General features: G+C 36.8%; 1 protein-coding gene across 2 annotated transcripts; it reads left to right on the top strand.

Annotated features, from left to right (window-relative positions):
• The first annotated feature begins 5,275 nt into the window (after window positions 1-5,275).
• Window positions 5,276-12,403, top strand: LOC145160508 (inositol hexakisphosphate and diphosphoinositol-pentakisphosphate kinase VIP1-like). 2 transcript variants are annotated; one of them, XM_079079732.1, is made up of 28 exons: window positions 5,276-5,439; window positions 5,627-5,740; window positions 5,935-5,994; window positions 6,269-6,315; window positions 6,407-6,490; window positions 6,680-6,743; window positions 6,873-7,026; window positions 7,165-7,235; window positions 7,317-7,421; window positions 7,502-7,594; window positions 7,685-7,759; window positions 8,054-8,139; window positions 8,585-8,791; window positions 8,890-8,989; window positions 9,078-9,148; window positions 9,250-9,331; window positions 9,432-9,584; window positions 9,652-9,777; window positions 9,848-9,985; window positions 10,070-10,198; window positions 10,279-10,520; window positions 10,614-10,725; window positions 10,809-10,880; window positions 10,954-11,213; window positions 11,291-11,348; window positions 11,452-11,619; window positions 11,696-11,770; window positions 11,871-12,403. In XM_079079732.1, the coding sequence occupies exons 2-28, from the start codon at window positions 5,669-5,671 to the stop codon at window positions 12,132-12,134; spliced, it is 3,168 nt and encodes a 1,055-aa protein (XP_078935858.1). In that variant the 5' UTR covers window positions 5,276-5,439; window positions 5,627-5,668; the 3' UTR covers window positions 12,135-12,403. The 2 variants fall into 2 exon arrangements, with proteins under 2 accessions (XP_078935858.1, XP_078935857.1); XM_079079731.1 differs by having other exon boundaries at window positions 5,627-5,758.
• The last annotated feature ends 375 nt before the right edge of the window (window positions 12,404-12,778 follow it).

Raw genomic sequence — 12,778 nt, 5'->3', positions numbered from 1 at the left:
CTCCATCTCCATAGCCCTCGCTATCATATCATCTAGTGTCTTGCAACTAGATCGGCTCGCAAACTGTCGAATATCGCTCCTCAACATCTCATGATACCTCACCTTCTTCATCTCCTCGTCCGCCACATACTGCGGAACCAATAGTGCCCTCTCACGAAACATCCCGGTGATCTCAACCACCGTGTCAGTAGTCTGGTGGAGATCCTGAAACTCTCGCGCCAACTGTTGCACCTCAATTACTGGTGCAAACTCAGCTCGGAAACTGGTGGAAAAATCATCCCATGTCATCGAATCAACAACATCATCACCAAATGCACGCCCAACCTCCTCCCACCAGTCCTGGGCTCTGTCTTTCAAAAGACAGGAAGCAAGTCTGACCTTTGCCCCCTCGGGACAACTGCTGGTGCGGAAGCCGTTAACAACATCTGCTAACCATCTCCTTCTCACTATCGGGTCCTTCTCCCCGTGATAGTCCGGAGCTCCACATGTCCAGAACTCCCTGAAGGTCAAGGAACGAGCCCCAATCAAGGCCACCATCTCAGAACAGAAAGAGCCGAAACGCTCCTCTAACAGCTCCAGAATACCCTCCTTGATCGTACTGGAAGATCACAGGAGTCTGCTCGAGAATGCAACACGTAATCTCAGACGAAATGAACTCCCTCATCTGATTATCCAACTGCCCGACTCCAGATCCTAAGCCCAAGCCCTCACTAGCACCAGAACTACCAACCGGTCTGCCTCGAAGAGTCACCATATTGAAAATAGACCATATAAACCATCAAAATATATTTAGGGATCACAAACTCTACAAGCTCCTTGGTTTCATCACAGCTCTCCTTGACTCGAGTACGGATCCTCTGCTTCCAGTAGTACGAGCCCATACTACCTTCCATATCTATCCATACTTTCCTCAAGGATTGCCATGAATCCGCCAAGTCACTTTATATCCATACAATTAACCCTCATCAAGATAAGGCTCCCAACACTAAATCTTTTCATAGGTTTTCCTAGGGCAAACTCCACTCCACTCTCCGCCATCAGCTGCAGAAGGAACTCCCGCTAACTTCCTCTAACTAGCTCACGAACACAATTACATATCACAAAAACCAGATAATTCTTCGAATGAGAGGTCTCACACTACAACGGTTGGACTCAAACAAGAGCTGCGCAATAGAGTTAAAACCTAACCTTCTAAAATTATTTAGTCTCAATAATATGTAACTTAACATATTCACTTACTAGTTAGCTGAAACTAGTGAGAACTCCTAAAAAGCACAAAGCAAACAACATTCGAGCATTGAGTAATCAGAACCAAGCATAACCTAATCAAACCATCTTATCACTGACTGATCAGTACTAGCATGCAAGTCTACGAGCTCATACAATAGACATACCAAGGCATCTCTCATAACATTTTATCATGCAAATACTGAGCAAATCCTTAGCCCTAACTAGCATGTGATTCACATATTCACAAATCAAATCATATCAGATAACATGTATGGATATTTTGGGAAAACTTACTTGAGCTCGGTCGATTGCATGCACCACACCCTTTCTTGTATTAGTAAACCCTTTCCTTTGAAAGCATTTCTTTTTGAAATTTTTACCAAATCCTCAGTTTGAGTTCAGACATACCCGAGAGTATGTCCGAATCCCTCAAACTAAGACTCTGATACCAACTTGTAACGTCCTAAAAAATAAGACCAAAAATTTCATTTTTAAATTAATAAAATAGAAATCCTAAAGGCAACATCATAGAATCCAAGGTGGAACAAAGTGTATCAATACATCATAAATATCAGAGTAAATCACAAAATGTAGAAAACGATGGTGTGTGCACTGCAATCATCTCGGACTCTTCCCCTTCAAACCAGAAGTACCTGAAACATAAACTGAAAACCGTAAGCACAAAGTTTAGTGAGTTCCCCAAAATACTACATACCATACATAATAAACACATAATGGGCCCCGCCCGTCATCGATCCCCGCTCGGTATACATATCTGTTAGTCATCGGGGCCCGCCTGATATGCATATAATATGTAAGCACATACATACATAACACATGCAATAATCACAAAGATACATAGCATACATAATGGTCATCGGGCCCTGCCCGACATCGGGCTTAACCCAATAAATATATAAACATATCACATGCATGAGTCACGCAAACAACTAGCACACTAACAAATCAAACCATGGGTCGACATTGGTACCTTCGACCCACTAAACACAGTGAGGAAACTCACATCTAGTTGTTGAAATACTCAAACGAATCTCTGGCTGCTGATCCGAAAAATCCTCGCGCTATCATCACAAAACAATACCCCATTGATAATTGGAACTTGACCCGAAATCAAGAATCTAAGCTGCTTAGACCATAGCCATGGTAAAAGACCATTTTAACCTTTTTCTAACTTGACCCGAAGCTAAAGCCCAACCCAACTACTCAAAAGGTCCAAATCCTAAAAGGCAACCTAAAGCCCAATCATGGCCCAATCTTCCAAATTAGGCCCAAAACCCATCATAGGCCTAAATCCAAGGAAGCCCAATATGCTAGATAAAAATCCCAAATCAGAAACCCCATGGCCCAACATGACCCAAAGTCAATAGTCCAATCTCCAACAGTTGGTCCTTACGTCGTGACCAGCCCTTGTTCACGTCGTGAGGACCAACTAGACCCAGTCCCGACTCAGCGAGTCAACTCAGCCCATCAAGAAGGTTCCAGTCCCTGTCACATTGCGACCTAACCCTGAGTCACGTCGTGACCTAATCCAGACAAAATAGTCGGGATGACCAACATTCTCACGACGCGACGGTCCTAATCCTCACGTCGTGAGATCTGTACAGACCAGTTTAAAGCATTAAGCTCCTATTCCTTATAACCATAACTTGGGACTTTCCAGGGGGTCTTCCTTTACCCAAAGGATGATAAAAATCATAGCTTTTCAGTCATGCATGTCCAATGCATGACTCAAATTCTTAATAGGCCAAAAGTGGGGAAAATGAGATCTAGACTTAAACTTGGAGTCTCAAACTACACCAAAACTCAGATCCAAAGACTATATTGAAGATAATGAGTCAATGATCCATAAAGTTGCCAACTTTATGGATCCCATGCAAGCAATCCCACCCAATCATGCAAAAGGAGCTTATAACTTAGATCTAGAATGAAAAAAGGTAGAAAGGTCCAAGCTTTAAGACTTACAATGGTCCAAAAGCTCCAAGAGATTGCAGGGTAGGAGCCAAAACGCCAAGAGGTTGCTCAACCAAGGTCTTCTTCCACTTCAACTAGCAAAAAACCACCAAAGAATGCTTCAAAGATCTCAAAAATGCCTAAGGACTTCAAGAGGGTCGAAATAAGGGTTTTCCAGAGGCTTAGAGGGTGAGAGAGGATGATGGTGGATAACCCTAGCCTCTCATTCACTTAAATACCCAAAAATTAGGGTTTGGGGTCATTAAGCCACACTCACGTCGTGATACCTTATGCCTCACGTCGTGAGTCTCAAAAATGCGAGTCAACATGTCAATGGTCACTCACGACGTGATCCCCACGATCTCACGTCATGAGGACCCTCATAATGCAAAATAAAAGAATGAATGTTAGTACATTAGGGTTCCGGATGCTACAATATGGTATCGAAGAAGGTGGTTCGAAAAGAACCAAAGTTTCCAAGACGACTTACACTACTTTATCAGATGCGCATTTTGGGGTTGATTTGAACAAAGTGGATGAACTCGAGCTTGAAGAAGTAGTTCGTCCAATGGGTCGAGATATTGCAAAAAAGAGAGGATCATCGTCAAATACAATGGGAACGTGAAGAGGAGATGAAGTAATAGAGTTGCTAGTAGTTTGGAAAATTATAATTTGAATTTTGAGACTCCTTTGAGTTTTGAAAAAGGAGAAGTTGGAGGAGAAAAAAAGATCAAAAGAGGAAAAACAACGAGCTCGAGAGGAGAAACAAAGAAGTCGGGATATAAAATCTTTAACAAAACCTTTCGATCACCTCTACGGAGACGAGCTCGATATGGTTTTGAAGGCTAAAGTGGACATTAATCAAAAATATTACAAGTAGTAATCGTTTTTTTGGATTGTAATCGTTTTTATGTTTTTTTGCCGTTTTTAGGATTGTAATCGTTTTTATGTATTTTTTTTTTCATTTTTAGGAATGTAATCGTTTCAATTCAAATAATGAAGTTTTTTTAGTTAATTACATGTTATTCAACTAAAAAATGAAAAAAAAAACAAAAATGTTTTTTGATTAATTACATTTTGTTCAATAAAAAAAAACAAAAGTGTGGTAAAGTGAGGTATGCCATCCATCAGTTTTATGGGGTGTGGTAAAAAATGGTGTCACTTGAAAAGTGTGGTGAAAGTGTGATTTGGAATTTAACGATCCAAATGGATAACCGGACACAGTACAAAGCGAAGAAACCTGAATTTGGTTATGTCAGGTTTACTTATATGGTCCCAACCCAATAGTTGTTAGGTTTTTGGTTATGATTATTCATAGCTAGGATTTTCAAAGTATCACTTCAAACATTTGAATAATAAGTGATCTCCGATATCTATCCGTAGACATAAGTCACATCCATCTAACCATCTTAATTATATGTATCGTTTTCTTGGTTTTTCTTTGATTGCTTGCTTAACAAATTTTATTTTGTACATTAACTAAATAGATTAACTAATTAAAAAATATTAAAAAACTACTATCAAATATATTTTAACATTTAATTAGCCAACTTCATACTTCATCATATTTATCCATACCAAACAAAACTTTTCTATCACAAAAACTAACAACATGGCCGGATTGATAGAATAATATCGTTTTCGTTGGCAATGTTTTTTCTTTTATTTTTTATTTTTCTAATCTCGACTATTTTATCCAAATTACTCTATTGAAATATAACTATTTTGTTTTATATAGTATTATACTGGTATTTTGTAATAGGCTCTTCCACCACGTTTTAAACACAAAAATTAATGTGGTTAGAAAGAGAGAAAAGAGTTGATGTTCAAAATCGTTAATTTTTATGTCTTCTTTAATATTAATATTAAAATTGAAAATGATCTGATTGCATAATTTATAAAAATCTTTTTGAGCAATTTCTTTTTTGAAATGGGAAATGTACAAAAAAGAGTAGAGAAAGCCGAAAGGGATAGGATGACCGCATAAGGGAAAAAAGAGTGAATCCTTTTGCCGTGAAAGAGGTATATGTGTGTATATTCCAGAATCACCCCCCATACATATTATCTTTTATCTCTCAAACAAAAATCTTTTTTTCCCGGATATCCTTATAAATCCGCAACTTTTTCCTTTTTCAGGCATGTTCCGTTACCACTTTTCCTTTCTCCAGATATTGAGAGCGAGATCACAGGGATTCACTCGTCTTGTTATTTCCTTCGGCTCAGATTCTCGCTTTTCAGGTAGTACTCCTGTTTATCAATCTCTTTCTTTCTATATATATATATATATATATATATATATATATATATATATATATATATATATATATATATATATATATATACATACGTATATATATGTTGTATGTATACTGTATACATGTATATCAATGAGTTTTTTGTTTGTTTTTGTTGTGTTAAATTACAGTTTGAAAAGCGATACCTACATTTGGAGAGAGAAGAAACAGAGATGGTGGAGGGGAGGGGAAGTAATGGTGTCGGGAAGAAGATCAAAGTCGGTGTGTGTGTTATGGAAAAGAAGGTGAAATGCGGCCCCGAGGTTCTGTTCCTTTTTCTTGAGTTTTACACGCATATCTAGTTCTCCGATGGATGAGCTACTACAGTGAATGTGTTTTCAGTGATCGCGTTTCTCACTTGATTTCATTTCATTTCTGGTTTCGTTTATTGATTTTTTGTTTTTTTTTTCTTTCCTCCCGATGGTGACGGCGACATTAGGTTTTCTCGGCTCCGATGGGGCAAATCTTAGAGAGGCTGCAAGCGTTCGGTGAATTTGAGGCAAGTTATTATCAGTACTTTACTTGTGGACTTTATTTTTAGATTGATTCGGTTACGCTTTTGGATGAAATAGAAGTGAGATTCGGATATTCTGAAGTTCTAAAGTAGCAAGTGGCTCCATGTTAAGTGCGGCGATTGGCATCTCTAGAAAAAGTTTGCTATTAGACAGCATATTATTCGTAATGTTGTTGACATGCAAGCAGCTGATATTGAAATTGTTGATAGTACCAGTTTTTATGCTAAAACTTTTGGTAATAACATATTTCTATTGTAGATCATCCATTTTGGGGACAGAGTTATCCTGGATGAACCGATAGAGAGGTACAATTATACAATATCACTTTGCAAAATTTCAATTAGTCATCAATTCTTACTGTTTTCTAGTCTTTGATTATATGGCTTGCTATTTCAGGTGGCCAATATGTGATTGTTTGATTGCTTTCCATTCCTCCGGATATCCTCTTAGAAAAGCTGAAGCTTATGCTGCACTAAGGAAGTATGTGTTTCTCTTACCTTCATACTGAGATTAGTATTCTCAGTTTGAAGGTGACATTTGTTTTCTTATACTAGTTTTTCTTTAACATACATTTGATTGACCAGCATGCAAGCATTTTTTACAGCTACCAACAATCCAGCAAAAAAAAGCTGGTTACTCATGTTACCTTTTACATATTCTTTGTTCCAGACCTTTCCTTGTAAACGAATTGGGACCACAGCACCTTCTTCATGACCGGAGGAAAGTATATGAGGTATAGCATTTAATAAACTTTCATAAATACCATGTTTTGCTAATATCTGTATGCATTAGTTCTAATCTTCCCCAATTACTAATGGTGATTCTCTCTCTCTTTTCTGTTTTCATTTTAAACATCATCAAGTGCCTGGAAATGTATGGAATTCCAGTTCCAAGATATGCATTAGTAAATAGGGACAAACCATATCAAGATTTGGAGTATTTTGTTGAGGAAGAAGATTTTGTTGAGGTTCATGGGCAGCGATTTTGGAAGCCTTTTGTAGAGAAGCCTGTTCATGGTATGCATATCTCACAATCCTTTTCATACACCTTCTCCAACTTTCCCTGTTTGCTAGTAATGTGTGTTTATTGTCCATAACTAAGTATGGTTGGTGTTTGAATTTATTTATTTATTTTCTGTTTTTCCTTGTTTAAAGGTGATGATCACAGCATAATGATATATTACCCAAGTGCAGCAGGGGGTGGTATGAAAGAATTGTTTAGAAAGGTGAGTTTTTATAATTGCTATGTGTATTAAGTATTTAATTTGTAATTACTATGAACTAAACTGTCAAGAGGTATCTTTCAGGTTGGCAACAGATCAAGTGAGTTTCATCCAGAGGTCAGAAGAGTGAGACGTGAGGGCTCTTATATATATGAGGAATTTATGCCAACTGGTGGAACAGATGTTAAGGTTGTTTAAATTCTTGATTGAACATTTATTTTATTTTCCTGTGTATTTGCTCAGGACATATGGATTGTATTGTGGTACAGGTGTATACAGTTGGTCCAGAATATGCACATGCTGAGGCAAGGAAGTCTCCTGTTGTTGATGGTGTAGTTATGAGAAATCCAGATGGCAAAGAAGTAAGTGATAGATGGACATGGACCAAAGTCAAAGTCATATTCTTTGCTTCTTTCTAATGTTTTTTTTTTTAATATTTTTGGGAATGTCAGGTCAGGTATCCGGTGCTTCTTACTCCAAATGAAAAACAAATGGCAAGAGAAGTTTGCATTGCATTTAGGCAAGGGGTAGGTTATATCATTCCTATATTGGCTTTCAACTTTAATAATATGTTATATATTCAAGAAATCTCTGTGTGTGTATCTATCTGATTCCTCTGCCACTTTCTAAATCTTCTTGCTTGTGACACTTAGGGGTTGTTTCCTGTTTTTTCCCCATTAAGTCCTGTATGGGTAAAGTGGTTGAACGAATAATGACGTCTGTTTCTTTTCTAGGCTGAATAAACCATCTGAATGAGACTAAATGACCATTTTACCCTTACATTCTAACAAACTATTCTCACAATACTCATTTTTCAACAGGTGTGTGGGTTTGATCTGTTGCGGTGTGAAGGCCGTTCGTATGTTTGTGATGTGAATGGGTGGAGCTTTGTCAAAAACTCCTACAAGTAATAATCATTAATTACACATATCTACATGCATTGTAAATTCTCTCTATTAAGGATTAAGGAAATAGATGTGCTGTTAAATTGTAGATGCATTGCATTTGCATGTATTTAAATTAACTTGTTATCAAGACCTCCACACATTACTTGCTTATAAAGGGAAAATGTCCAATGTGTGATGTGACAGAAAGAACCAAAGTAAAATAAAGAAAAGGGAAAATTGCATGAAATAGCAACGTACTTTACTATTTTCACAATATATACAATGTACTTGATCTTTACCCATAATAGCATTATACTTGCATTTATTTACCCATAATAGCAATGTACTTACATTTTTATGTCGATAATAGCAATATGTAATTCATAATAGCAGCATACTTGCAGTTCTTTACTCTTAATAGAGTATTGTTGTGTTTTGATTTGATGATGTAAACAATAACTACAGATATTATGATGATGCTGCTTGTGTGTTGAGGAAGATGTTTCTAGATGCAAAAGCTCCCCATCTTTCAACAACAATCCCACCAGTTTTACCTTGGAAAGTCAGTGAGCCAGCTCAGCCTTCTGAGGGGCTAACACGTCAAGGAAGTGGGATCATTGGCTCTTTTGGACAATCTGAGGAGTTACACTGTGTGATTGCTATTATTCGTCAGTAAGATATAAATCCTTATTTTATTTGTCTTTTTCTAGGTTAAATGAGAGCACTTGTTTTGTTATTTGTGAATAGCTTTGTTTTTGTTACTTGAACAGTGGTGATAGAACTCCAAAACAAAAGGTAAAGTTGAAAGTCACTGAGGAAAAATTGCTGAACTTAATGCTAAAATACAACGGGGGAAAACCCAGAGCTGAGGTGCTTTTTATACTCTTAACTTTATATTTTCATTTGTTGCTAAAATTAGTGGTTAAAATTTGACTTATCTTTTATTCTTTTCTTGCAGACAAAACTCAAAAGTGCAGTTCAATTGCAGGACTTGTTAGATGCTACACGGATATTAGTACCTCGTACTAGGTATTTCTAAGAGTTCTGTTGCGTCTCTTTTACTATTTTAATTAATTAGTAAAAGATTTGATGTTATATATATTTTAACGGGATATTCGATTAAAAAATAGACCTGGTCCTGGAAGTGACAGCGAGGCAGAAGACATTGAACATGCAGAAAAGCTTCGTCAAGTCAAAGCAGTCCTTGAAGAGGTTTACATTTAAATTTATCATTCTTACTGCAGTTGTACATTCATTTCATATATTTAGCCGAGATACTTTATGAATTAGATGACAACTTCTTTGTTTCCAGGGTGGACATTTCTCAGGCATTTATCGAAAGGTTCAACTTAAGCCACTTAAGTGGGTTAAAGTTGCAAAAGGTGATACTGAAGAAGAACGCCCCATTGAAGCACTCATGGTTTTAAAATATGGAGGTGTTCTTACACATGCTGGTCGAAAACAGGTATTTATTTTGTCTTCTAATACATATATAATCATCATTTAAATATATGTGCATTGCTTATTTACAGGCTGAAGAACTTGGGAGATATTTTCGCAACAATATGTATCCAGGTGAAGGTACTGGACTCCTTCGCCTTCACAGCACATATCGCCATGACCTTAAAATTTACAGCTCTGATGAGGGCCGCGTGCAGGTATTGATATTATCTTCAGTTTTTTGCTTTCGTGGTCCCCAGTTGATGACTCATCCATCAATCTTGACAGATGTCAGCTGCTGCATTTGCCAAGGGACTCCTAGACTTGGAAGGACAATTAACACCAATACTGGTTTCACTTGTTAGCAAGGATTCATCAATGTTAGATGGACTTGATAATGCAAGTATTGAAATGGAAGAAGCTAAGGTTGTTTTTTCTTCTACTCTGTTACCTCATGATATACCAAACCAATTATTTCATAAATTTAACTTTTTTTTAATGCTCTTTTAGGCGAGATTGAACGAATTGATAACTACTGGAGTGAAGGCAGCACAGGCAAACGGATTATCTAATAAAAAACCCTGGATGGTTGATGGGGCTGGACTTCCACTCAATGCTGCAGACCTTCTACCTACACTGGTAAAGTATTTATTTAATTGGTAATTTAGGCTGGTAAAATATCTGATATTTATTTAACTGGTTTAATATGTAATTAATAGGTAAAGCTGACTAAAAAAGTTACTGAACAAGTGAGACTACTAGCAAAAGATGAAGATGAAAAGCTTGCTGAAACAACCTCATATGATGTAATCCCACCATATGATCAAGCAAGAGCACTTGGTAAAACAAATATAGATGTTGACCGAATTGCTGCTGGATTACCTTGTGGAAGTGAAGGCTTTCTTTTAATGTATGCACGATGGAGAAAAGTTGAAAGGGACTTGTACAATGAACGCAAAGAGTAAGTTTTTTTTTTGGCAATTTAATTCCATTCATGGTTATTATAATGATTGATTAATTAACATTTTTTCTTTCTTTGTATTTCCTTCAACAGTAGGTACGACATAACACAAATTCCGGATGTTTACGACTCATGCAAGTATGATCTGCTTCACAATGCACATCTTAATATAGATGGACTTGATGTGCTTTTCAAGGTTGCTCAGGTAAATATATTCCATCTTCCATGTAATGTAATCTAAGTAGTATATTAATTAGTAAATGTTTAATTCCTAAATGCGCATCTCAGTTACTTGCTGATGGTGTTATTCCAAATGAGTATGGCATCAACCCAAAGCAAAAACTAAAAATAGGCTCCAAGGTAACCAACTATCTCAACACTTTATCTTGCCCTTTTTTTAATGTATATATCACCATGTTGACCAACTTTGTAGATTGCTCGACGTCTATTGGGTAAAATTTTAATTGATTTGAGGAATACACGTGAAGAAGCCACTAATGTAGCAGAATTGAAGAGTCAGTGTCAAACGTCAACCACCTCCAATTCCATGAAGAATGTGAAAGAACATATAGATCATCAACCTAAATCCATTATTAAAAGCGAAGAATCAAGAAGAACAAGCTTCACAAGTGAAAAGTCCATGGATCAAGATGAAGACGATGACAAAGAAATAAAATACCGTTTGGATCCAAAGTGAGTACTGAGTGCTTAATAAAATTTTACCTACTTGGTTTGTTTGATCTTTCATCTTTATTTATTTACTTGTGTAGATATGCCAATGTGCGGACACCCGAGAGACATGTTCGGACCCGTCTTTACTTCACATCAGTAAGTATAGTATAATGATAATCACCATCATTATTATTAAGTTCTGATTCCGCTTTTTCCTTTTTTTTTTTTTTAATAAAAAGTTGTTTAAAATTTATGACAGGAATCTCATATTCACTCGTTGATGAATGTTCTTCGTTATTGTAACTTGGATGAATCCCTTCAAGGGGAGGCGGGCCTCATTTGTGACAATGCTTTGGAACGGCTTTTGAAAACAAAGGAGCTCGATTACATGAGCTACATCGTATTAAGGATGTTTGAAAATACCGAGGTTGGTGGTTTGGGTTTTTTTTGTCCCATATAACAATAAAAAATAAATAAAACAAATTGATATCCCTCCACTCCAGGTAAATTTGGAAGACCCAAAAAGGTATCGTTTGGAGATGACTTTTAGCCGCGGTGCAGATTTATCCCCTTTGGAGGTAGGTAGATTTTTTTACAAATAGAAATCCCGGTGTTCAGGATAATATTATTATCTTGTAATAAATGATGTTGTTTTTAAAAAAATATATATATATATAGAAAAAAGGTGTGGAGGTGACTTCACTGCATCAGGAACACACGTTACCGATAATGGGTCCAGAGAGGTTACAAGAAGTGGGGTCGTATCTTACATTGGATAAGATGGAAGAGATGGTTAGGCCATTTGCAATGCCTGCAGAAGACTTCCCCCCACCAACAACTCCTCAGGGGTTCTCGGGTTACTTCAAAAGTGCAGGGGTGTTGGAGCGCTTGGTAAACCTTTGGCCCTTCCATAAACATGCAAATGGTAATAATGTCAAATGAAATCGCCTTTCCCTTCTAAAAAAACAAGACAATTTTTAGACACCCATCTGTCTGATATATGTTTTAGTTTTATGTACTTGGTGTTACATGCAAATGTGGGTCCATAGGTGTTTTTTTGTATAGTCTTGTTTAACAAAACTCAAATGATTTGGTACCCCTCTTGCTGCACATTGTTTGTGTGCGTGTTTTAGAGTTCTAAGAAGTGGATCAAATCTTGTGATTTTAGTGTAACTTGGTTGTTTTGGAATTTACACGACTCTCAAAATTCATATGGTGTGATTTTAGTGTCTGTCAATCGATTATTGTACGAGATTCAGCAGTACTCGGCTTAAGTTTTGGACTAGTTATGGAATATGGAGGTCTTCAGATTATGAGAATTTACAGCTTTAAGGGATACAAACATGTTACAATCATATATGCATGGAAACAACTTTGTTTGCGTACTGTATAATGAAAGGGAGTTTTGACTCAAATAAATAACCATCAAACTTCCAATTTTAACTTGATTTAGTCACTAAACATTTGATCACCCTAAACTAGATCCTAAGTCTGAACTTTTGTTCATTTTGGCCATTCTGAGCATAGGCGGTTCCCATGCCTATGTGACCTAAGTGGGGATAAAACAAATCGATTTAACCACTAAA

Source organism: Lactuca virosa, chromosome 2 (genome assembly GCF_052849685.1).
Source record: "Lactuca virosa cultivar CGN04683 chromosome 2, Lactuca_virosa_CGN04683_v6, whole genome shotgun sequence".
Lineage (NCBI taxonomy): Eukaryota > Viridiplantae > Streptophyta > Magnoliopsida > Asterales > Asteraceae > Lactuca > Lactuca virosa.
Note: the sequence above shows the minus strand (reverse complement) of the source record. Positions and strands in the feature narration are given on the sequence as shown.

What these genes read in the sequence shown, in the direction of transcription:
- LOC145160508 (XM_079079731.1), top strand. Translation starts at nt 5,669, where the DNA reads ATGGTGGAGGGGAGGGGAAGTAATGGTGTCGGGAAGAAGATCAAAGTC. An exon ending in GCTTATGCTGCACTAAGGAA is followed by an intron (nt 6,491 to 6,679) that starts GTATGTGTTTCT and finishes TCTTTGTTCCAG; the next exon opens with ACCTTTCCTTGTAAACGAAT. An exon ending in ATATTAGTACCTCGTACTAG is followed by an intron (nt 9,149 to 9,249) that starts GTATTTCTAAGA and finishes ATTAAAAAATAG; the next exon opens with ACCTGGTCCTGGAAGTGACA.